The 25346-nt window shown below is 44.2% G+C and overlaps 2 protein-coding genes across 2 annotated transcripts; both read right to left on the bottom strand.

Moving 5' to 3' along the window:
- Nucleotides 1–5298: 5298 nt before the first annotated feature.
- On the bottom strand, nucleotides 5299–6226 carry pth2 (parathyroid hormone 2). The gene is made up of 3 exons (XM_039009015.1): nucleotides 6100–6226; nucleotides 5878–5900; nucleotides 5299–5659 (listed from the first exon to the last, which is right to left on the bottom strand). The coding sequence occupies exons 1-3, from the start codon at nucleotides 6213–6215 to the stop codon at nucleotides 5313–5315; spliced, it is 486 nt and encodes a 161-aa protein (XP_038864943.1). The 5' UTR covers nucleotides 6216–6226; the 3' UTR covers nucleotides 5299–5312.
- A 6004-nt stretch (nucleotides 6227–12230) lies between these two features.
- Nucleotides 12231–24587, bottom strand: LOC120060482 (ras and Rab interactor 3-like). The gene is made up of 13 exons (XM_039009832.1): nucleotides 23673–24587; nucleotides 23313–23427; nucleotides 20441–20513; nucleotides 20261–20352; nucleotides 18649–19859; nucleotides 18266–18444; nucleotides 17902–18056; nucleotides 16954–17150; nucleotides 14633–14744; nucleotides 14255–14386; nucleotides 13923–14086; nucleotides 13618–13751; nucleotides 12231–13407 (listed from the first exon to the last, which is right to left on the bottom strand). Exons 1-13 carry the CDS (start codon nucleotides 24240–24242, stop codon nucleotides 13188–13190), a joined length of 3354 nt encoding a protein of 1117 aa, XP_038865760.1. The 5' UTR covers nucleotides 24243–24587; the 3' UTR covers nucleotides 12231–13187.
- Nucleotides 24588–25346: the final 759 nt, after the last annotated feature.

Here is a 25346-nt window from a genome sequence, read left to right on the forward strand (position 1 = left end):
CCCTCGCCCATGGATACCTAAATCCTTTTCACACTATAATGTCGACCGGATCCATGTTGTGACGGCTCTGATATTTACCGTTTACATTGTGCTTACCAGCACGGGTTCAGCAACTACCATCGCAGTACAGCTTGGCTTAGCTTGGCTCAGTAGTGTGAAAAGGGTGGTAAGTGAGCTCAGCTAGACTGGACTAGACTTCTCAGAGCTCAGCTAGACTGGACTAGACTTATCAGAGCTCAGCTAGACTGGACTAGACTTCTCAGAGCTCAGCTAGACTGGAATAGACTTCTCAGAGCTCAGTATGACCTCAACCAAGACTGTTCCGGTCCTATGGAGTGGCAGAAAGAAATGACACGTTTCACTGAGACCACTCCAGCTCAGGAAAACGGCCCAGCGCCTTGCCAGCCAGCCTCCCAGATGAACTGATGAGATCATTCTGATGAAGACTGATGTGATTTTCTATTCTATTATGTGTGTTTCTATACTTCTCTGTGGTGGACTAACAGACAGACGGACACATAGAGACAGAGACAAAACCCAACCCAGCTCAGCAGAAATGAGCTCATAGTCTACCTGTTAACCATACCTGGGTTCAAATACTATTTGAAACAATGTCAACTACTTTATCTGGACTTGATTGAGCTTGCCTGACACAATGGAACGAATGGAATAGTAGCAAGAGTGAAAACCACACCCACCTGGCACTCCAGGCAGACTAGAGCAAAACCTCAAAGTGTATTTTTAAATTCAAGTAGTATTTGAAACCAGGTCTGCTGTAAACTCTGTCTTTTTTGACTCTTTGGAGTTTTTGTATTTCCAAGGCAATGTTTTTACGTGATGGTGTACTGCTGTAATTCTCGTTGTCATTTGAAAGATATCTATCTATATATATATAGCCACTGTCATTGAAGTGGCATTCATTTGAGGATTCCTATCCTCTGCGAGAGAATTGCAGAGCAAGAATGGATAGAGGGGAAACAAAGAGGCAGAGGGAAGGTATGTGGGGTTGGAGGAGAAAGCAAGAGAGAGATGGAGGGAGGGTGAGAGTGGGAGGAAAATGGTTGGGGTGATGGGCAGTGTGTGTGTGTGTGGGAGGATGGAAAGGGGTGGAGAGATGGAGGTGTAAGCCTCTCAGAAGGGGATGTCCCTGGTACTGTGTGGATTTTGAAGTATGAGACCAGACCATATGTACAGTGTTCATATTAGGACAGCCTTAGAGTCACAAGACGTTAGTGTCAGACACCAGGGCCGGTATGTGGCAAGCGTCTCAGAGTAGGAGTGCTGATCTAGGAGAAAGTTTAGCCTTATAAATCATAATTAATAAGAGGCGGAACCTGATCCTAGATCAGATCTCCGACTCTGAGATACTTTGTGAATATGGGCCCTGACTATATTAACGCTGTGTGACTCAGAGGCTGTAATAACAGGTGATTTACAGACCTGTCTGTTTTCACTGAGCTCAGCAATACCTCGATGGAAGAATAAAGAAGGTTCACAGGACCTGTAGTTTCTCAATGTGTCTGAGTCCGTGTGCCTATTTAGCGGTATACTTGTGTGTACTGTGTGTGGGTGGGTGTGTGTGTTGGCGTGCATGGTGTGTGTTTTTTTTGTGTGTGACACACACATCATATAAACCATACCTAAAAGACTACCATGAAAAACGATCTCCTATAATATTCATATGCTCTCTCTTTCGCAGGAAGCATGCGTAATCTGTTGCATAAAACATGAAAGGCCTAGCTCACAAACAACGCTCACAATACCAAATATGTGTTTAGCTGAGAGATACAGTACACGCAGTGTTTACTTGTCATTCTGATCAAGGAAAACAGAATATTTCCAGTGGCTTGGCCCGGGTATTACTGTGCATCTGCTATCTGTGATGGATGACAACATAGCAACACGTAATATTACCGGTATGCATGACTGACTAGCTCTAAATTTGAATTTTATGGGGACCACTAATCTCACTCTACCCCTGCCTGTGGTATTTACTTCTATAGTATAGACACATGCATTTACCCACTGGCTCCCATACTGTTCACTACATAATCTGTGTAGGCTATGGGACCCAGACTATACAGTACCATGCCCAATAAGATTCTCAACTCATACTTAGTACAGTAAATTACTCTTTGGCTGCTGTGTCCCAGGAGTATGAAATGGACAACCAGCGCTCGCTATACAGTAGAGAGAGAACAGATGACTGCAATAAGAGAGGACATAGAAGAAACGATAGAGAAGCAGCATCAGTTGAGGAGGATCAGTGGGATGCAGAAAGCAATTTAGCGTCTGCTGATTGGGTGGGTCTGCCAGGTAGCGCCGCTGGATCCGGTGATAGATAATAGTCTCTGCGAGCCTGTGTCTGCTCATCCATCACATCACAGCAGAGCACATGCCGGGGCTCTGGGTCACTAGCTGATTCTGATGCTGTGGCCACTTCCCCCTGGACAATTAAGGAGGCAATACAGGAGGTCCGAGTGTAATGTTTTAAAGTAAAAGCCCTGCACACACATAAACATACACACATGCGCACGCTCATGCACACACTCAGACACACATACACTACATGGCCAGAGGTATGTGGTCGTCAAACATCTCATTCCAAAATCATGGGCCTTGATATGGAGTTGGTCCCCCCTTTGCTGCTATAACAGCCTCCACTCTTCTGGGAAGGCTTTACACTAGATGTTGGAACATTGCTGCGGAGACTTGCTTCCATTCAGCCACAAGAGCATTAGCGAGGTCGGGCACTGATGTTGAGCGATTTGGCCTAGCTCGCAGTCGGCGTTCCAATTCATTCCAAAAGGTGTTCGATAGGGTTGAGGTCAAGGCTCTGTGCAGGCCAGGCAAATTCTTCCACACCAATGTTGACAAACCATTTCTCTATGGACCTCGCTTTGTGCACGGGAGCATTGTCATGCTGAAACAGGAAAGGGCCTTCTCCAAACTGTTGCCACAAAGTTGGAAGCACAGAATCTTCTAGAATGTCATTGTATGCTGTAGAATTCAGATTTCCCTTCACTGAAACTAAGGGGCATAGCCCGAACCATGAAAAACAGCCCCAGGCCATTCTTCCTCCTCCACCAAACTTTACAGTTGGCACTATGCATTGGGGCAGGTAGCATTCTCCTGGCATACGCCAAATCCAGATTAGACCGTCGGACTGCTAGATGGTGAAGCGTGATTCATCACTCCAGAGAATGAGTCTAATGGCGGCGAGCTTTACACCACTCCAGCCAAAACTTGGCATTGCACATGGTGATCTTAGGCTTGTGTGTGGCTGCTCAGCCATAGAAACCCATTTCATGAAGCTCCCGACAAACAATTATTGTGCTGATGTTGCTTCCAGAGGCAGTTTGGAACTCAGTAGTGAGTGTTGCAACCGAGGACAGACAATTTTTACACGCTATGCGCTTCAGCACTCGGCGGTCCTGTTCTGTGAGCTTGTGTGCCCTACCACTTCGCGGCTGAGCTGTTGTTGCTCCTAGAGTTTCCACTCACAATAACAGCACTTACAGTTGACGGGGGCAGCTCTAGCAGGGCAGAAATTTGACGAACTGACTTGTTGGAAAGATGGCATGCTACGACGGTGCCACGTTGAAGTAACTGAGCTCTTCAATAAGGCCATTCTACTGCCAATGTTTGTTTATGGAGATTGCATGGCGGTGTGCTCAATTTTATACACCTGTCAGCAACGGATGTGGCAGAAAGTGCCAAATCCACATATTTGAAAGGAATCCACATACTTTTGAATATATAGTGTACAAACAAACCCACATACACATGTACACACATAGACATACATGGCTCATCATCGTTGAATGATAGCTCTCTGCTCATTGTAGCTTACACAAGCCACAAGTCTGCCTCTATTGTCAGGAGCACATGTAAAACATGATTATAAACATTATGGGGTGAGAGAGAGAGCGGTAGAGAAAGAGAGTGAGAGAAAGAGCAAGAGGCCAGCTGAGAGAGAGGATGAGAGAGAGTCAGCCATAAAGTATGACACAGATAGAAAGAAGAGAGAGAGACAAAGCCCGGCCAAGGGACAGATATATATAGTATAAAGAGAGAGAGAAAGAGAGAGAGAGAGACAGATAGAGAGAGAGAGAAAGACACAGACAGACAGAGGGGGAGAGAGAGAGAGAGAGAGAGCGAGACAGACAGAGAAAAGAGAGAAAAGATTAACTAATAAATCACAGGTCTGTCACATCAAATGAATGGCCCACTCGCCGTAAGTAATGGGGTCAGGCTGGTGTATTTAGCTGTGGCCCCATTTATTTTCTCAGCCATAAGTTTATTAAAATATTCAATTTTAAACACATCATAACTCAGGGTGTTGGGGGAATTCATCATCATCTGCAGTCCAAGGTCTTGGCTAAGGGTCTGTGCCCCCTAAGACACACACACACGCACACATGTACATGTACACACCACCACCACCACCACCTTCCTTTATCACCCTGCAGATTTGACTACCTCTCCTATGAAGTCTATATTTTTCTCTCCGCCGGTGTGAATGATGCCATCACTATACGGTTTATCAGGTTTGGGGTGAAATCCATTTCAATTCAGGCCGAGATTAAATTTGAGGCGCTTTGTAGAGCGCTGTCGGCAATGCGCTTTTTAAAGGCAATATTCCCGCATGAGTGGAGATCCCGTTCACGATACACGCTCCAGATGTCGACTCGATCGGAAAGTACCTTCAAATGAAACACCCTGCAACCCACCTCAGATTGAATCCAGATTACTTCAAGAAGTAAACTGAAATTACAATTGCTTTTCAGTTCACCCTAACATGATACCTTCCACCATCAGGGCATCAGTTTGGAGCGTAAGCAAAGAACTAGAAAATGACTGTTTGGCAAAAATAAACTAGAACACTTGAACATAGAGGAACAACAACCAGACATTATCACTTATTTGCTTTATTTCACACTCATTAATATTAACAATTTATAAATAGTCCTATGGTAGACCCTCAGCTGTACAACAGCACCTCCCAATGGCGCCGTCTTAGTGGAAGTATATCAATGTACGTCAATCAATAATTCAACTGGATCAAAACAATCATATAAACATAGGCATGTAAATCATGTGTCAAATTATGCTTTATATTCAGAGTTAATTCTTCATCAAACATCACAAAAAAGGTCTGATAAAAATCTTTATTGACTTTTAAATTCGGCGTAATTGTTTTCAAATTGTAATTAGTATGTTATTCTTTTTTTTTTTTAATCAGGGTATGTTATTAACATTTTCTTCAAATCAGGTTCCATGATTTATATGTAGGCTTAGCAGTCATCTTATTACTGGGAATTGACGACCAACAGTTTCTGCATGTAGGAGTTAAGCCACTTCTGTCTCTCCATAGCTGTGAGCAGCTTACTCTTCTCTCTGAACGCTGCATCATCCGCCACCACGATGTTCCTCTTCTCCTCATTGTTGGAGCCCTGCGGAGCCCAGTCGCCCAGCCAGCCCTTGGCCATATCCTCGTCCATCTGCCACTGGCCCACCACTGGGAGCCACTGCTCCCCCAGGAGCTCTGCGTTGCTCTTGGCCTCACCAAAGTATGGGGCTGACATCATCTGCATGCTCCAATCACGGAGCGAGACGGAAGGGTAGAGCACCTCCCACTCCTCCCTCTTGTTGGAGTCTCCTGGATCACTTGGAGAGGAGCCTCTGGAAGCAAAGAGTAGCACAGGATGATAGAACAATAGCTCTCATTAGGAACAATAAAAACATTTCTATGGATAGAACTACCATATAAGAACAATAGTGCTCACTACCATAGAAAGATTGATCTCCGCAACATTGTGTCTCAGTCTCAAAATACAACAGTAAAAGGGTAGATTCAGATGAAGGAGTGCACACTTTTGGGGAGAAGGGGGAGAAAGCTGCCCAGGCGAATGTCAAAAATCGGTCCTGTTTCCACGGTCCTCACCTCGCCTCCTTTTCAAAATGTCAGAGCGAAACGAGTTCCGTCCTCAAATCCTCTCCACGCTTCCCTCTGACATTTGGAAAAGGAGACATGGAGAGGACAGAGGATAGGAGACACAAGCGTCTCGTCATTATATCCAGTATGTCAGGTCATACCTGTGTATGGGTCGGAGGCGTGGCTGAGGGTAGCTGGAGGTCACCAGGGTCATGGCCATAAGGGTGAACAGCAAGAGGGCGGGGCGTGAGGCAGGGGGAGAAGCCAAACCAGCCATCCTTAAACCCACACGACTGGCCTGACCGGCAACACAACCCACCAATCAGAATAGTAGATATTAGTGTTTTATAATTTTACCAAACAGTACATTCATAGTCACTCACTCTTTGAAATTACTATTTCACATTTATATTCAGTGAAAAAAATAAGTAGCTCACACATTTTAAGCTCCTATTTTACTAGGTATATAATCAGTACCCTCTCAAATGTCAACTGTCTAGCAATCAAGGAAAAAATATATAATGCACACACATTATCAGTACACTAGATATTCTCACTGAATTATAAAACAATGGAATTCTCACAGAATTCTAGAGAACCCTCATTAACGTACTGGTGCCGCATAATGAGTCAACGCTCACGTCACACAATTCAGAAATCCACATGAACTGTGAATAAATACACGTGTTACCTACTCCTCCCAGTTGTACTGTGTTTTATACCATCTATTGCATCTCGTCTATGCCGGTCGGTCATTGCCCATCCATATATTTATATGTACAAATTCTTTTTCCATCCCTTTTCTTAGATTTGTGGGTAGTTGTTGTGGAACTGTTAGATGACTTGTTTGATATTGCTGCACTGTCGGAACTAGAAGCACGAGCATCTCGCTACACTTGCAGAAACATCTGCTAAGCATGTGTACGTGACCAATACAATTTGATTTGATGTGCTATGCTAAGAAATAAGTGCAAAATTTCTGCCAGTAGTATTTCTACTAGGCCTACTCTATTTCTTCTGTTGTTTTTCTCTGGCTTTTCTTTGTTGCTTTTCCTCCGTCTTAAAACATAAGCAATCCACAAAGACACCAGAGAGCAGATTAAATTCATCATATTAACTAGAATAGTATAAATATATACATACATTTTTTATATAAAAGCAAAAAAACTAACATTAACTTGAATGATAGGGCAAAATTTTGATTTTCGTCGAAATTGGCATACCGGAACGTAATTATTTTTTTGTTAAATTGCCATAAACAATAACTGGTAATGTTGCATATTTTCAGAAAGTTCTAGAACTCACCTTACTGTAAAAAAAAATATGTATAAATTGCTGAGCTTTACAAATTCTGAAATTAACATATTTCATCAATTATTTCAATTAAAGTATTACAAAGCATTGTCCCAAGAATTTCCTAAATGTTTCACTTACTTTTGTTGATGAGCAGCGCCTTGTCTCCAGCACGTTGTTGTCAGGAACCTAAGTCTTCAGCTTTTTTCGGACTTCAGACTGGTTAGCTCTTCTGTCATACAGTGTGTTGAAGAATGTTTGGAAGTTCCTCCAGTGGTGACCTGAGTCTCCTGCCCCTGGGCTCCAGCTCAGACTCAGGTAATGTACCACAGGTGAACCGCTCTTACTGTGTGTGTGTGTATGGTGGAGAGGTTAAGTACTCTCAAGTGTAAGTGTGTGTTCCCAGGGGTAGGCTTATATACTGCTTCTGACAGGGGGTAGAGATGATGTAGGGAGGGTAGGGATGGTAGATGGTATGAGATAAAAGGCCACATCTCATTGTCTCCTTTAAAACAGACCTGAAACATCATAGACAACACCGCTGGATGGATGTCCTGTTTGGTACAATTCTTAATATAGAGACAGGATGAATCAGAGAGAGAGAGAAGAGAGAAAGAGAGAGAAAGAAAAAGAGAGAGAAAGAGAGAGAAAGAGAGAGAAAGAGAGACAAAGAGAGAGAGAAAGAGAGAGAGAAAGAGAGAGAGAAAGAGAGAGAGAGAAAGAGAGAGAGAGAAAGAGAGAGAGAGAAAGAGAAAGAGAAAGAGAGAGAGAGAAAGAGAAAGAGAAAGAGAGAGAGAGAGAGAGAGAGAGAGAGAGAGAGAGAGAGAGAGAGAGAGAGAGAGAGAGAGAGAGAGAGAGAGAGAGAGAGAGAGGAATCCTAGCTTGTACCCTACAGAACATAATGATGTCTTGGGAAATCTAAAAAGTGTTTTAAAGACATGTTGAGTCCATAACCCCGGAAGTCCTCATTCCCCGTGGTGGAATATCAGGTGGACAACATAGGGGCTAAGGGCTTGACTCAAAGGGAACCCAGAATACAGATATACATAAGAGTGGTGTTTGTAGCGTTAATTCTGTCTACTGCCTACGCACACCTTGGAATACGGGGAAGCAGGCAGAAGCAATGCGTTGGTCTCGTTAAAATTGAAGAGTCCCTTTTAGACACATGTCAAATACGACAGATCACTCTCAGCAAACAAACACATACACAACAGAAAACACGCGCACACAAAAATACGGTCTTCTGTATGTGACAACTGTGACGTACAATTTACACTTCACTTTGTACATGACTTCTTTAGCTATCTATTGGCCAATCAAATAAATAAATATGTCCAAAAAAAGCCTCATGCAAAATGTACTGTTTCAACACCTACACTTATACCCATACCTATATTTCAACATCAATGAACACCTTAGTCATTGAAGCAGAACCGGTCTGATTGATCTTTGTGAGAGAATCAAAATGCATTTTCATACACCTGGTCTCGTTACCCAGGTGGAACTTCATTAGGTAGTCATTTAAAAATAATGGCCAGCATGGAAGGAGCTGTTTGTCAGAAGTACAGGCCCTTATACCTCCTTACCTGACGCTCATTATGGACAGATAGAGCGGAAGGAAGGAGAGGTGGAAAGAAAGACCAAGAGGGGAAGTAGGAGAGATGGGAAAATAAAAACACAGAGGGAGAGAGATAGAGATGCACAAGCGGGGAACTTTTTTTCATTTGCTTAAATCCTACTTAATTAACATATATTAAGTGTATTACAAATTATCTACATTTAATGTCAATTTTATTTGTATTTTATTAGCATTTAAGTATATTAAATACATTTAAAATGATCTATATTGGGACACTTTTGTTGTACCTAAGTATATTCTTAGTATATTAGATAAAGAGCCAAACAAATAGACTTTGAATACACCTTAAGTACATTTGATGTATGGTTGTCATAAATTAGAAATTGTCACGCCCTGTCCATAGAGAGCTGTTTATTCTCTATGGTGGTTGGGGCGTGACAATGATTAGGGTGGGTTATCTAAGTGTTTAATATTTCTATGTTGGCCTAGTATGGTTCCCAATCAGAGGCAGCTGTTTATCGTTGTCTCTGATTGGGGATCATATTTAGGTAGCCATTTTTCCCCATTGTGTTTGTGGGATCTTGTGTTTGTGTAGCTGCCTGTGAGCAGCCCAGTACGTCAAGTTTCGTTTGTGCTTGTTTGTTTTGTTTTGTTTTATTAAAATATGTGGAACTCTACGCACGCTGCGCCTTGGTCCATTCCTTATGACGATCATGACAGAAAAATACTAAAATGGTATTTGAATTAGAATTCCTGTATTTTCTTTACAAAAAAGTGTACTTATTTATAATGTTTTTCAAGTATACTTTTACAAGTATACTTTTACTCATGGAGTATACTTTTACTCAAAATCAAGTATACTTTTACTCAAAATCAATAGAAATCAGCCAAGACATCAGAAAAAAAATTGTAGACCTCCACAAGTCTGGTTCATCCTTGGGAGCAATTTCCAAACACCTGAAGGTACCACGTTCATCTGTACAAACAATAGAACGCAAGTATAAACACCATGGGACCACACAGCCGCCATACCGCTCAGGAAGGAGACGCGTTCTGTCTCCTAGAGATGAACGTATTTGGTGCGAAAAGTGCAAATCAATCCGAGAACAACAGCAAAGGACCTTGAGAAAGATGGTGGAGGAAACAGGTACAAAAGTATCTATATCCACAGTAAAACGAGTCCTATATCGACATAATCTGAAAGGCCGCTCAGCAAGGAAGAAGCCACTGCTCCAAAACCACCATAAAAAAGACAGACTACGGTTTGCAAATGCACATAGGGACAAAGATTGTACTTTCTGGAGAAATGTCCTCTAGTCTGATGAAACAAAAATAGAACTGTTTGGCCATAATGACCATCGTTATGTTTGGAGGAAAAAGGGGGAGGCTTGCAAGCCGAAGAACACCATCCCAACCGTGAAGCATGGGAGTGGCAGCATCACGTTGTGGGGGTGCGCTGCTGCAGGAGGGACTTTGTGCACGTCACAAAATAGATGGCATCATGAGGGAGAAAAATTATGTTGATATATTGAAGCAACATCTCAAGACATAATTCAGGAAGTTAAAGCTTGGTCGCAAATGGGTCTTCCAAATGGACAATGACCCCAAGCATACTTCCAAAGTTGTGGCAAAATGGCTGAAGGACAACAAAGTCAAGGTATTGGAGTGGTCATCACAAATCCCTGAGCTCAATCCTATAGAAAATGTGTGGGCAGAACTGAAAAAGTGTGTGCGAGCTCGTGACAGAAAGAGATGTGGAATGTGTAAGATTGCGAGATGTAGGGGGAGCGAGGGAAGCCAAGAGAAGCAACGTGATGAGGGGTAAGTAGTAAACGAGAGGCCGCCTTACAAAGACATGCTGGGGTCACACTATTCTAAAACGTCTTTACAATGTCGTGTCGAGCAGAGCAGGGCTAAGATAATGTCATTGTTACAGAAGTAACTAAGGGCCTGGCAGGAAAAAATGTAGTCCTGAAAAAGAGAGAAGAGGAAAAAGGGGAAAGAAGAAGGATAAGTAAGTGAGATCACCTCGTTTCGACACACACTCTTATGACGCTCACATAGCCTTAACCTCAACCTCTTTCTTATTTGTCACTCTTTTTCCTCCTCTTTTTATCACCCATGATTCTATTCGCTGTGAGCTTCTCCGTGCCGTCTCCTTCCTCACTGTTGTTCGATTCATCCGATCAAATTCAAATAAACATTTCCAAATGGAGAACAACAAAAAGACACTTCGAGAAGATTACAGAGTGGCATTGCGTAATACAATGATTCTGAAACCATGTCGTCTCTAAATCTCTGCGTTGCATTGCATGGAGGATCCAAACAAAGAACTAACATTTTGCATCATCACCTTGTACACTTTATGCAAATAGGGATTCAACCGGTGGAAATGACGTCGGTGTGCTGCTAACAGTGCAGCTTCCTCCACTGTCCCCGCCTCTGCTCGTACCAACCAATTAAGCTATAAAAAAAAGTTTTAATTTGATCGTTCCATTGGCGACATTTCGAGCTAGCTGTGGAGTGCGCTTTCGGTAAGTTCTTAAAGCTAAAATCCTTAGTTGCTACATCCATTTTTGGACTTTAAATCAATGATATAATACCCATTGATTCTTGAAGAAATTAACGTATAAATGCTTCATGAGCTCAGATCGATTGTGAAACCCCATCAGAACCCTAAATAGGAGCTTGTTTTACTCCATTTGGTTATAAACACTGTACATGTAAACAAACACTGTGTAGCCTCAAAACATGGTTACAACTATACTTATGACATCATGGATGGTCAGTCCTTGCATCCATAGCTCTGTCTATGAATTTGAGAGTGGTTACATTTCTCCAGTGCCATCCCTCAGCTTGTTAGCAAAACAGAGGCGGGGTGACGCTTTGTTATTGTTTCAATTAAGGACTCTGTTACGTGTGCAAACTGATAACCTCTTAGACGTCATCTAGCGTACTCTCCATCTCCCTCTCTCCTCATCTCTCCCTCTCTCCCTCTCTCCCTCTTTATCTCTCCCGCTCTCCATCTGACATACAGACAACACACCCCCTCATTTCTTTGTACCCCCAAAACGTCACAGACGGAAAGACACCACACATACACTCACCAACACAAATAACCTGATATATCCTTGTCCTGTCTCCTTTTGTAAGACAATATTTCACTTCATTACGATTTTTTGGAAAGCAACTCAATATAACATAATTTCCCACAGAATTCTACATGGGTAAATTAGGGATTTTGTTATTCAGTGTGTATCCATTCTATTGATACCACAATGGAAATTCTGAAAGGATCAAAAAATGTATATCCACCATTTCTTCTCCTGATACGTCCACATAAAACAGTTTGCCTATGAAAAACGACACAATTCACTTATCAAATGTGGAAAACAATAAAAGACACACGCTATATAAAGTCATGGTGACAGTTTAATTAATTACAGTATAATATGGCTTAGCACCATTAACCAATGTAAACCATGAGCGCCTGGTAGACTTAAGGGAATTGCGTTTGACCTTAATGGATGGTATTGTAACAGATACCTTCTAGAATGAGACATCAAAGGTTCTTTCAGGACATTGATGAAACCGATCCACAGCACAGCTGCAAGAGTATACAAATCCAGCAGAGCAAATATGGATATACAGAGAGTAGCAGTCTGTCTTGAGCATATAAACCCACTCAGATAATATTGGCAAATTCAATTAGCAAATCCATTGAACAGCTCATTGTCTGTCTGAACTATTGAAGAAGCGTAAAGTCTGTTAAATATGAAAATGAACACCGACCAGACAGGATACATGGTCGGCCCAAATTAGACCCTATTCCATACATAGTGCACTAATGGTCCCCCGGTCAAAAATAGTGCACTATGTAGGGAATAGGGTGCCATTTGGGATGCAAACCGAGTCTCCTTGTCCTGATCCTTTATCTTTTAATTATCCATGCCATTGTACCCTTTCAAACTAGAGGAGGACAATATCCCTTTATCGCTGCAGCTTTGGTCAACCTTGCAGAGACTCACTGAGCAAGATGAGTCAGCGTAGAAGTCATACAGAAGCCAAAGTAAACTTGAGTGAAATTTAGACCTGAGGTCCTAGGTGAGGTGATGGTTCTCTTCTTTCACAAAGGCTCCACATGTTCTCAAACCTGAAGATTGTATTGTATTGAAGATTGTATGGTTTGGCAGAACTATCCTGTCCATCTTGGAGTTCAGTCCATTTTGCGCCACTAAAGAAAAAATCCATGTCTCGTTTAAAATGTCTGTTATGGTTGAGGAGGATGCCATTGCATTCCCTTGAGCAGCTCCTCAATCATTTGAGCTTCGTCTAGGCCATGCATGCACGCACCACACACACCCACACACCTTAATATCATATCTCGATCAGACTCTTCTCCTCGTCAGGCTCTGTCTCCGCTGTGGGTGCTGGCTCCTCACTCTCTGCCTCCTGCCCTTCCGACTCTGTCCTTCCAGGCCGGTAGACAAAGTGGTACTCCTTGCGGGGCTCACTGTGGTGGAAACTAGACTTGATGGTGAGGGGGAACTCCTCTGGGGCCAGGAGCTGGTAGTGGCCCTCAACTAGCACACTCAGGCTGTGGAATAGAATAGAATAAAATAGAATCGATACTTTATTGTCCATTTTGTGAGAAAGGGAAATGTGTCTTTTGCCTACATCCCAAAAGCATACACATACAGTATTGACAGGCACAGTGTCAGCCACAGAGCAGCATGCCTGGATGGAGATGGAGCCGTTTTTAGGGGTTAAATGCCTTGCTCAAGGGCACAACGGCAGGAGATTGTACCTGTAGAACTCTGGCTCCAGCACCTCAAACTTGCCAGCACACTGGGCACACAGGTCCTGGGCCGTGGTGGTGGGGAGAACCCCCAGGGTCTTAGTGTTAGACCCCGCCTCCAGGAACGACACATTGATGAAGTCCTGGAATGGGACCAGAGCAAAAAGCGGGAGGACATCAGATATCATAGGAAAAATGTTTTCGTAGTGACAATTACAATTTCAAAGAATAGTTAGTTATATAGTCAGAATTATCCAATATCCCAATACTGCAGTGACATATTGTATTGTATTCATATGGTGGTCCAAACTGACCTGTACAGATGAGCGTGACACCCGGGCCTTGTTCAGGGTGCGTCTCTTCTCCCAGCGGTGGATAGAGTCCTGGATCTCCAGACTGAGCTGCTGTGTCACCGCCTGCGTGTCATAGTTCTTTATGTGCTCCAAGGCTCCATACGTGGTCGTCAGGTAGTAGGAGCCTGGTGACACACACACAAAATATAGTCGCCATTAACAGTGGTACTATCTGTGTGTTTGGGTACAGCAGTATGTGTGCGTCCGCATGTGTGCTTGCGCGTGGTCTGTGTGTGTATGGGATCTTGTCTGCACCTATGTGTGCGTGTGTATGGCATTTAGTTTCTCCCTACCTTCTCCTAACTGCAGTGCAGGGTCCATCAGCTCCATCATGTACTCCACATCCAGTAGCAGGAAGGCCATGTTGCTCCTGGCCAGGACGTACATCAGCACCGGCAGGAAGTCATCCACGCCATAGGCTTTTCCTGTTGGCAAGTCAACCGCCATCCCAATCAGTTCACACGACAGTCAGGTATTTGTAGACGTTGGTGTCGTCAGGCAGTAATGATCACTCATCATCAACTTCAATCTGGACTCTTATACTAGCCTCGATTTCCATGCTTCCTGACGTTCGTTTGGCATTGTGAGACTACTGTTACACTAGCGAACATGACAAAGATCATTGTAATTTAACCACCAAAATCTACCCGGCAACAAAGACAGTGCCTCACCTGGGCAGCCTATAGACATGGACTCATAGATGATCTTGCAGGTCTTGAGGAGCAGATCAATCTTCTTCTGAGGGGAGTACTCAAGGTGGAGGGTCATCAGCTTCAGCTGGATCTAAGATAGATAGATATAGATAGAGATAGGTCTGGGGTCCGCTCACCAACCAAGACTTCACAAAATGGGACAAACACCAAATTGAGACTCTGCATGCAGAATTCTGCAAAAATATCCTCCGTGTACAACGTGGAACACCAAATAATGCATGCAGAGCAGAATTAGGCCGATACCCACTAATTATCAAAATCCAGAAAAGAGCCGTTAAATTCTACAACCACCTAAAAGGAAGCGATTCCCAAACCTTCCATAACAAAGCCATCACCTACAGAGAGATGAACCTGGAGAAGAGTCCCCTAAGCAAGCTGGTCCTGGGGCTCTGTTCACAAACACAAACACACCCCACAGAGCCCCAGGACAACAGCACAATTAAACCCAACCAAATCATGAGAAAACAAAAAGATAATTACTTGACACATTGGAAAGAATTAACAAAAAAACAGAGCAAACTAGAATGCTATTTGGCCCTAAACAGAGAGTACACAGTGGCAGAATACCTGACCACTGTGACTGACCCAAACTTAAGGAAAACTTTGACTATGTACAGACTCAGTGAGCATAGCCTTGCTATTGAGAAAGGCCACCGTAGGCAGACATGGCTCTCAAGAGAAGACAGGCTATGTGCTCACTGCCCACAAAATGAGGTGGAAACTGAGCTGCACTTCCTAACCTCCTGCCCAATGTATGACCATATTAGAGAGACATATTTCCCTCAGATTACACAGATCCACAAAGAATTCGAAAACAAATCCAATTTTGATAAACTCCCATATCTACTGGGTGAAATTCCACAGTGTGCCATCACAGCAGCAAGATTTGTGACCTGTTGCCACAAGAAAAGGGCAACCAGTGAAGAACAAACACCATTGTAAATACAACCCATATTTATTTTCCATTGTGTACTTTAACCATTTGTACATTGTTACAACACTGTATATATATATATATATATATATATATATATGACATTTGTAATGTCTTTATTGTTTTGAAACTCTGTATGTGTAATGTTTACTGTTAATTTTTATTGTTTACTTCACTTTTGTATATTATCTACCTCACTTGCTTTGGCAATGTTAACACATGTTTCCCATGCCAATAAAGCCAATTGAATTGAATTGAATTGAATTGAATTGAATTGAATTGAATTGAATTGAATTGAATTGAATTGAATTGAATTGAATTGAATTGAATTGAATTGAAAGATAGATAGATAGATAGATAGATAGATAGATAGATAGATAGATAGATAGATAGATAGATAGATAGATAGATAGATAGATAGATAGATAGATAGATAGATAGATAGATAGATAGATAGATAGATAGATAGATAGATAGATAGATAGGATAGTATTCACCCCCTTGGATTTTTGCACATTTTGTTATGTTACAAAGTGGGATTGAAATATATTTTTAGCTGCAATATGTAACTTTTTGAGCTACCTGACCAAATTCACATAGAAATGTGTGATATAGATATGTCATTCTGATTGAAAGCAAGTCTAAGAAGTGGTAGATCTGTTCTATGTGCGCTATTTTTATGCTTCCATTTCTTAAGTTTCGTTTTTGCATTTTTTTGTACACCAGCTTCAAACATCTGAAAATACAATATTTTTGGTTATGGAAAATATATTTCACAGCGGTTTAGATGGTACAATGACTCTCTACACTATACTTGTCACATATACTGAAATTAAGAGAACTATTAACATTTTAGCCATGATCCCCAACACCTTGACAGAGCTTGAATTTTTTTGTTTAAGAATAATGGGCAAATATTGCACAATCCAGGTGTGCAAAGCTCTTAGAGACTCACCCAAGAAGACGTACAGCTGTAATCACTGTCAAAGGTGATTCTAACATGTATTGACTCAGGGGTGAATACGTATCTAATCAAGGTATATTCGTGTTTTAGTTTTAATTCATAATTCATCTTCCACTTTGACTTTACAGAGTATTTTGTATAGATCACAATTAAATACATTTTAATCCCACTTTGTAACACAATAAAATGTGAAGAAATCCAAGGGCGGTGAATACTTATGATGCCCAGTATAGATATGTACTTTCTAAATCCCCGAAGGGAAATTCACATCGGACAAAAACACACAAGACAAAAAGTCAGGAGCCATAGAATGTGATCAAGGGGTCAAAGCAATGCACTGCATAGAGAATCATGTGCAATTTCAGATGCAGCCCTGTCTACCTTCTCCATGACGGGGATCTCTGGAACGCTGGTGGTGACCCCCAGATCTGTGGTGGTGGTGCCCAGGACCACACTCTGGTTCTCCCTCAGTCTCTTCAGACAGCCCCCCCTGGAGTGGATGTTCTTCAGGCCGGAGTAGACAGCCTCCCGCAGAGGCTTCAGCACAGCCTTACACAGAGCAGCCTCCATAATCACCTCTGGAGAGGAACAAAACAAAAAAACACTGGTTAGAAATCATTGGGGAGAGAGCATGTTGTGGCTACAGTTAGTCTTCTGTGCAGTGCAAAGAGTAACGGAGGAAACTAGAATGTGGCTACTCAATGCTGCTGGTTATTATACTCTCTATGCAAATACGGAAGCCGATTAATTGAAGTGTTTTTGCCAACTATTGTCATTTTGCCTGCAGTTATACTGTAGTTCTTTATGGGAAAAATCTTTTCAAATGGTTATTAATTCAGTATGAATATTATCCTCCCTTTAATATATAGTGTATTCTGTATGTACACTGTGTAAGAAAACCTGGCATTCAGCATTTCACGCTGGAGGCAAAATAAGTTGTATATCAAAGGGGACTTCTTGTATACCAACAACCCAGTTAAGCCATCAAAATGTCAACGGTGACAACCCTGACTAACAACTATGTCTTCTGTCCCTGTTGTTATTTGATAGGTGCCACTGCAAAGTCTAATTTACCGCGCACAATGAGAAGACTGTTAATGACAACTGCTTCCTGTTTGACACGGAATAACGGGAACATAATGGGAACACTTTTGACAAAATACTTCAAATGAACATGCCCACCTTATTCAGTGTCCAACGGGACAATTAAAGTAAGGAGAAAGTGGAACTTTGACCGGGTAAGGAATCTACAGAATGGAGTTTTTAACGCTGGGTATTGATAGATGAATGTTGAGTATAAAGAGGAGAATTATGTGAGTAAGCAGGTACCTAGTTTGTCCTCTGTGTAGATGTTGGGCTCCAGTAGGTTCTGCAGCTCAGTGCTCTGGATGAGGTAACTCTTCAGCTGGGTCATCATCTGCCTGATCTCCTGCAGCAGCTCAGTGCTGGAGCTGTGCTTCCCCATGGTCTCCAGGATATACACCCTGGGATAGATTCCTTAATTAGTCGATTGAGGGTTTCTGAAGTGATATTTTAATTTTTTTATGCCAATTTAAGTGACATTTTCCATGGCTGGACAGAGATATGAGTTGAAATGAACAAGATTCTGCTTTGAATGAAAATATGTTTGGCCCTAATCAGCCCATCAACGAAGCGATTCAAAAAAAAAAAACTGTTTTGAACTGATCCCTACCTGTAATCCTTCACCAGGTTCCCGAAGTAGGAGCTCCTGTCCCGGGACAGTTCCACAATCCTCTTCTGCAGCTTATGGTCAGCGCTCATGAAGTTGGTAAACACACTGGGGAAGTGGACCATGGAGAGGCGTTGCTTGGCCCGGTCCAGCATAATGGTCGGGGTCCTTTTCATTGACACCTGGGGTTTGTTGGTTTTGAATGATAAGTATTTTATTTGACAGGAAAATGTCATGCAAATTCTCATACAGTAAGAAAGCCACAGCAGCAAATGAAGCTTGTAGTTAGGATAATGCTAGTTACACAGCTGAGCTGCATAATAATGTTACATGGGACTTCCTGGGGAAATAAAGGTTGAATAAATCAATAAAATTAATATATATACTTTGGTATTGTTGGTCCCAACGGCCCCTCCAGCCTGGCTGGCCACGGTATCAGCCTCCTCCTCTGTGCTGCTGGTAGAGTAAGAGTCATGGTCCAATGCAGGCAGGGCCGCGCCACCATCAGGGGCGTACAGGGACACATCTGCCCCCCTGGCCTCCCTCACCTCCCCCTCAGCGATGGAAATGGCCCTCCGGGCTGGCGAGGGGATGCTGGAGGTCTGGGGGGTGTCTAATGATGCATTGATTGAGAGAAGTTCTCCACCTATCATGTCTGGGGAGAGAGTTGTAGTGGGCGTGGCCTGGGAGGGCTTATTCTTTCTGGGAGGAGGGACTGGCGGTGCGGCCCTCTTCGTCAGAGGGGCTGGTGCAGCCACGTTGACAGCGTCACTGCTGTTTGAAGTCTCTGATGTCCCTTGCCTCTGCAGTGTCTCTGTCTCACCAGCATAGGGCTCCACTCTTAACTCCTTCTTCTCCTCTGCCATGTTGATGGTGCCGTCGATGCACACCAGCGAAGCAACAGGCACTGTACCAACACTGCCCTCCTGGGGCGGCTCCTGTCCTGGGGGTGGAGGACGCTTCTCTGAGGGCATCCGCCGGAGGGGCACAAGTGGTATCCTGTGTGGGGGTGGCCGGGGTGCTGAGTGCTGATGTCTAGCTGTTGCTCCGTGCGGTGACAGCGGCTGTAGAGGCTGAGTAGCTGCTACTGAGTCAGTGGCTATAACTGACACCTCTCTCTCTGAGCAAAGTTGAGAGGCAGCTCTCTCTCCCTCCCCACTGCCCTTGCTGCTGTTTCCTTCCCCTTTCTGCCCTAACTTGACTGTAACTCTACGAAGTGTGGGTGGTGAGCGTGGGGAGGGGGAATCAGACGTCCCTCTGTTCCCATGCTTGGCCCCCTGTGACAGTAACAATCCCTCAGGGACATTAGGGGGTCGGGGTGGGGGGCGTTTGAACGTGGGGGGTACTTGCCCCTGCCCTTGGCCTGGGGTGTTCAGGCTCTGGCTCCTGAGGATGGGAGCAGCGACGGGAGTGGAGGCCTCCAGGCTGCTGCAATACTCCTCAATGAAGATGGGGTTAACGTACCACAGCCTCTCGTTACCGGTCCCAGCAGACAGATGGATCTCACAGGAGGAGCTGTGACCCTGGCCCTGGCCTACTGGTGTGCCCCTTTGTCCTGGCTCCTCAGAGGAACTGTTCAGCTGAGAGCCCCAGAAATCTGACAGGAGAAACTGAGAGTTACCATCACACTATCACTAGAGAGCTGAGCCCCAAACTGACAGTCCCATCATTAGACATTCATGTCACTCTTATGTTCAAAATATGCTGCTTCCTGATGAAGAATCAATCATTAGAGTGAACAAAAAGCGTCAGAGAGAATATAAACGGGTCTTTGTTGAATCTGGAGGGTTGTGTTGTGTGGCTATTAAAGGAGGGCGCTCGCCTTAATATATTCAGTACAGGGCACTTCACTGTCTGAATATCCGCTCACTCACACATCGACACGGTTGTCACACTTCCTCTCCATTTCACCAAAAGGCTCCTACACTTTTTTATCGTACCGTGAGATAATGTGCTGCTACCCCATAGACACACCTAAGGAATATACATTCAAAGTACCTGAGCCTAACGTCGATATCATCTCTATGTCTTCATACTTGGTTGCCTGGACGATGACCTCAGGCAACCTCAGAGTGAAGGGGAGAATATCCCTGGAAGATAAATTCATCATTATTCATTTAGAACAAGTGAATATTCTGAGTGCCAGGCTGTAGGATATGAAGGATAGTCTTGTCTTACCGGCTGACACAGTAGAAGGAGATGAGTTTGAAGATGGTGTCAAAGACCAGGACAGACCCTTCCAGGTAGATCACTGTTACGGGGTTGGAAAGGGTGTTATAACGCAACACTCTATCAATATTGACACTGTATCAATACTGATATTAGATACTGATACTGTATAAATTCTGAAAGCGACTTACAGTCATGCGTGTATACACTCTACATCACAATGATCCCTTAATCATGTAGTAGGGATAGATTGGGGCCTGCACACATGATTTAGGGCTGCAACTCTTTTTCTTGTTCTCTCTCTCTCTCATATCATGTATAACTATACTATGGTAACTATCAATGTGCAAAGTGAAACTTAAACCCATCCAAGCCACAGACAATAGCTATTTAGAGAGGGGAGCAAACTTTGAATGTTGACAGAGATGAGCAAAAGATAACAGATAACATTTGTTACAAGCACTTCCCAATCCTAGGCCAACACATTTACTGGACGTAGCTGCAAGGACATGCATACCAAGTGCATTTCATGCACTCCTCGACAAATATAGATTCTGAACATGCAGCTATTGTTATACTGGATAATTTACATATCTGGACATCTCTCTCTCTCTCTCACACACACACACACACACAAACGCACACACACACACACCTACCTGGACTCAGGGGTAGACGTAACATAGTAAACGTAAATCGGGGACATTCCAATTATACTGTATGTTGCATTTTGTATGGTATGTAATACGGATTATGGTTAGGGGTTAGGGTTAGTTATGTTTGGTATGGTTATATAAGACAGAAGATTACGTAGGGCAAAAACTAAAGTAGGGTGGCCTGGATTTATATTTACTATGTTGTCTAGTCTATGAGACCAGGCTGCACACACACACACACACACACACCTCCCTACACTGAGGCCGGGGTCTGGTAAGCTCAGAGTGTCAGGAAGTCCTGTACTGTTGACATACAGCCCAGAAGAGCAGGGGACAGGAAGTTAATACCCTCAACCTCCCCTCTCCACCACAGAAGTCACACATGTCACATAGAGCAGCTGTAATAATGTGTTCTGTGTGTGTGGATGGATGGGCTAGCATCATGTGTTCTGTGTGTGGATGGATGGATGGGCTAGCATCATGTGTTCTGTGTGTGGATGGATGGATGGGCTAGCTTCATGGGTTCTGTGTGTGGATGGATGGATGGGCTAGCATCATGGGTTCTGTGTGTGTGGATGGATGGATGGATGGGCTAGCATCATGTGTTCTGTGTGTGGATGGATGGATGGATGGGCTAGCATCATGGGTTCCGTGTGTGTGTGGATGGATGGGCTAGCATCATGGGTTCTGTGTGTGGATGGATGGATGGATGGATGGATGGATGGATGGATGGATGGATGGATGGATGGATGGATGGATGGATGGATGGATGGATGGATGGATGGATGGATGGATGGATGGATGGATGGGCTAGCATCATGTGTTCTGTGTGTGTGGATGGATGGATGGATGGATGGGCTAGCATCATGTGTTCTGTGTGTGGATGGATGGATGGATGGGCTAGCATCATGGGTTCCGTGTGTGTGTGGATGGATGGGCTAGCATCATGTTTTCTGTGTGTGGATGGATGGATGGGCTAGCATCATGTGTTCTGTGTGTGGGTGGATGGATGGGCTAGCATCAGGGGTTCTGTGTGTGTGGATGGATGGGCTAGCATCATGTGTTCTGTGTGTGTGGATGAATGGATGGATGGGCTAGCATCATGGGTTCTGTGTGTGTGGATGGATGGATGGGCTAGCATCATGTGTTCTGTGTGTGTGGATGGATGGGCTAGCATCATGTGTTCTGTTTGTGGATGGATGGATGGGCTAGCATCATGTGTTCTGTGTGTGTGGATGGATGGGCTAGCATCATGGGTTCTGTGTATGTGGCTGGATGGATGAGCTAGCATCATGGGTTCTGTGTGTGGATGGATGGATGGATGGGCTACATTCATGTGTTCTGTGTGTGTGTGGATGGATGGATGGATGGGTGGGCTAGCATCAGGGGTTCTGTGTGTGTGGATGGATGGATGGATGGATGGGCTAGCATCCTGGGTTCTGTGTGTGTGGATGGATGGATGGATGGGCTAGCATCATGTGTTCTGTGTGGATGGATGGGCTAGCATCATGTGTTCTGTGTGGATGGATGGGCTAGCATCAGGGGTTCTGTGTGTGTGGCTGGATGGGCTAGCATCATGGGTTCTGTGTGTGTGGATGGATGGATGGATGGATGGATGGATGGATGGATGGATGGATGGATGGATGGATGGATGGATGGATGGATGGATGGGCTAGCATCCTGGGTTCTGTGTGTGTGGATGGATGGATGGATGGATGGATGGATGGATGGATGGGCTAGCATCATGTGTTCTGTGTGTGTGGATGGATGTGTGGATGGATGGACAAGAATCATGTGTTCTGTTTGTGTGGATTGATGGCCTAGCATCATGTGTTCTGTGTGTGTGGATGGATGGCCTAGCATCATGTGTTCTGTGTGTGTGGATTGATGGCCTAGCATCATGTGTTCTGTGTGTGTGGATGGATGGCCTAGCATCATGTGTTCTGTGTGTGTGGATGGATGGCCTAGCATCATGTCTTCTGTGTGTGTGGATGGATGGCCTAGCATCATGTCTTTTGTGTGTGTGGATGGATGGGGTAGCAGGACAAGGGCTTTAACACTGATAGTCCCCATATCTATTTACCACGGACGGTTCACTAGGGTTTGAGGACAGGACACAAACAGACATCCCCTTTCAGTGGGAAACTGTGAAGGCTTAGGGTTAGGACAAAGTTGTTACAAGGGACATTAGAACATCATAGACCATCTCTAGTTAGGATACTCACATGACTTCTCTTCTTTAACCAGAATGTCCTGGACCTGAAGCTCCCCCTGCTGGTTAGACACACGTACTGACAGAACCATGGCCTTCTGGTCCGGGCTTTTACGCACTAAAAAGATCTGGGTGCACAAAGTCACACTATCAATATCATAATAAATATCACTGTAGAGATATTTCCTTATGCCAGAAAACGATGTCTGGCCCTTCATGTGTTTGTGTGTGTGTATGTATTTGACGTCTAGGTTTGCAAGTCTATGAAAGGGTGTTTGAGTAATAAATGAATCAACGTTTGAGGCTCGTTATGCTCAGACAGTTACAACATGTGCCTGTGTGTTTGCGTAAAGAGAATTTGTCTGTCACTCACCCCAGGAGTTTCTTTCTTCAGTATAAGTGAGGATTTCTCCTGGGCCATGGCTAACTGCAACCACACAGGACATGTTTTGATCAGCTTCTCCAGGATACTGATGCTAGGTGGTGGGGCTGTGGCTGGGGTTGGGGCTGGGGCTGGGGTTGGGGCTGGGGCTGAGGAGGGCTTAGCTGAAAGAGGGACTAGTGGGGTGGGGAGAGGGGGAAACGAGGGCTTGGTAGATGGAAGAGGGGGTCTGGGGAGAGCAGGGGAGGATGGCTTGGCTATCGAGTGAGGGTGGGGAACAGGGGGTCTCGGCTGGGATGGACCGGAGAGTTTTCGAGGTGCTGAAGGTTTAGGAAGGGGGGGTGAGGAGAACTTTGAGACAGGAGGAACAGGGGGAGAGGAGAAAGGAGATAAGGAGGGTTTTGAAAGAGGATGAATGGGGGGAGTGGAGGGAGGGGGTTTTGCTATAGGAGGTACACGGGCAGAGGAGAGAGGAAGTGAGGAGGGATTTAGGACTGGGTGAGAGGAAAGTGCTGGTACGGTTGGCTCTGAAGAAGAGAGCTCTGGGACTGAAGAGGACATATCTAAGGGGAGAGGAGGAGGAGAGACATCCAAGATATTAGGAAAAGGGAGTGTAGAGGGCACTGAGACTTGAGGTGATATTGGTGTGGGGAGGGGTGAAGTGGATGCCTCTAGGACATCAGGTGCCTGGGGTTTGGGGAGTGGGGGGGTACAGTCCTCTGGGACAGTGGCATGAGGGACATCAGTGGTGTCAGTGGAGCCAATGGCCGAGTCAATTTGAGGAGGGAGCGGTTCAGATGCTGAAAGAAGGGGTGGTGTGGATGAGGAGGGTGAGGAGGGAGTGAGGGGTTTAGGGGGGAGGGGGGTAGAGGAGTCTAAATGGAATGGTGGTGAGGGAGTGGGGTCAGCGGGTGAGACAGGGGGTGGGGGTGAGACAGGGGGAGAGGAGGGTTTAGAGGGGGGAGTCGGGGGAGTCATCAGGGGTGGTCCTGAGGAGAGGGGGGTCTAGGTGGAGGGAACGGTGGAGGGAACGGTGCTGTTGACCCTGAGGATAAGTTAGGGGTGAGGGGGGGTTCTAGGTGGGGAGCGAGGCTCAGCATTCACCCTATGGAGAGAAGTGAGGAAGAGATTAGATTTCCTTACTAATGTCCCTTAGCCATGAGTAAAGTATGGTTATATTACCAATGGCTGTGATATCATGTACTCATTGGTGCAAAAAGTACCTACATGTAATTGTCATACTTGAGTGAAAGTAAATGTAATTGCTAAAATATACTTAAGTGTCAAAGTAAAAGTATAAATATTTTTCAAGTTCCTTATATCAAGCAAACAGGGGTAGCCAGGGGCACACTCAGACATAATTTACAAACGAAGCATGTGTGTTTAGTGAGTCCACCAGATCAGAAGCAGTAGGGATGACCAGGGATGTTCTCTTGATAAGTGTGTAAATTGGACCATCATGTCCTGCTAAGCATTCAAAATGTAATGAGTACTTTTGGGTGTCAGGGAAAATGCATGGAGTAAAAAGTACATTCATTTCTATAGGAAATGTTGTCAAAAATACAAAAAGTAAAGTACAGATACCCAAAGAAACTACTTAAGTAGTCCTTTAAAGTATTTTTCCTCAAGTACTTTACACCACCGCATGTACTAATTATTAGTCAC

This window comes from Salvelinus namaycush, chromosome 15 (genome assembly GCF_016432855.1).
Source record: "Salvelinus namaycush isolate Seneca chromosome 15, SaNama_1.0, whole genome shotgun sequence".
In the NCBI taxonomy this organism is placed as follows: Eukaryota; Metazoa; Chordata; class Actinopteri; order Salmoniformes; family Salmonidae; genus Salvelinus; species Salvelinus namaycush.

Coding starts and splice junctions, on each gene's coding strand:
- pth2 (XM_039009015.1), bottom strand. CDS start 6,215: ATGGCTGGTTTGGCTTCTCCCCCTGCCTCACGCCCCGCCCTCTTGCTG. Junction 5,901..6,099: donor CGCCTCCGACCCATACACAG/GTATGACCTGAC, acceptor TCGCCTGGGCAG/CTTTCTCCCCCTTCTCCCCA. Junction 5,660..5,877: donor TCTCCCCCTTCTCCCCAAAA/GTGTGCACTCCT, acceptor GTGATCCAGGAG/ACTCCAACAAGAGGGAGGAG.
- LOC120060482 (XM_039009832.1), bottom strand. CDS start 24,242: ATGTCCTCTTCAGTCCCAGAGCTCTCTTCTTCAGAGCCAACCGTACCA. Junction 18,445..18,648: donor TTGGGACCAACAATACCAAA/GTATATATATTA, acceptor AACAAACCCCAG/GTGTCAATGAAAAGGACCCC. Junction 13,752..13,922: donor TGTCACGCTCATCTGTACAG/GTCAGTTTGGAC, acceptor GTCCCATTCCAG/GACTTCATCAATGTGTCGTT.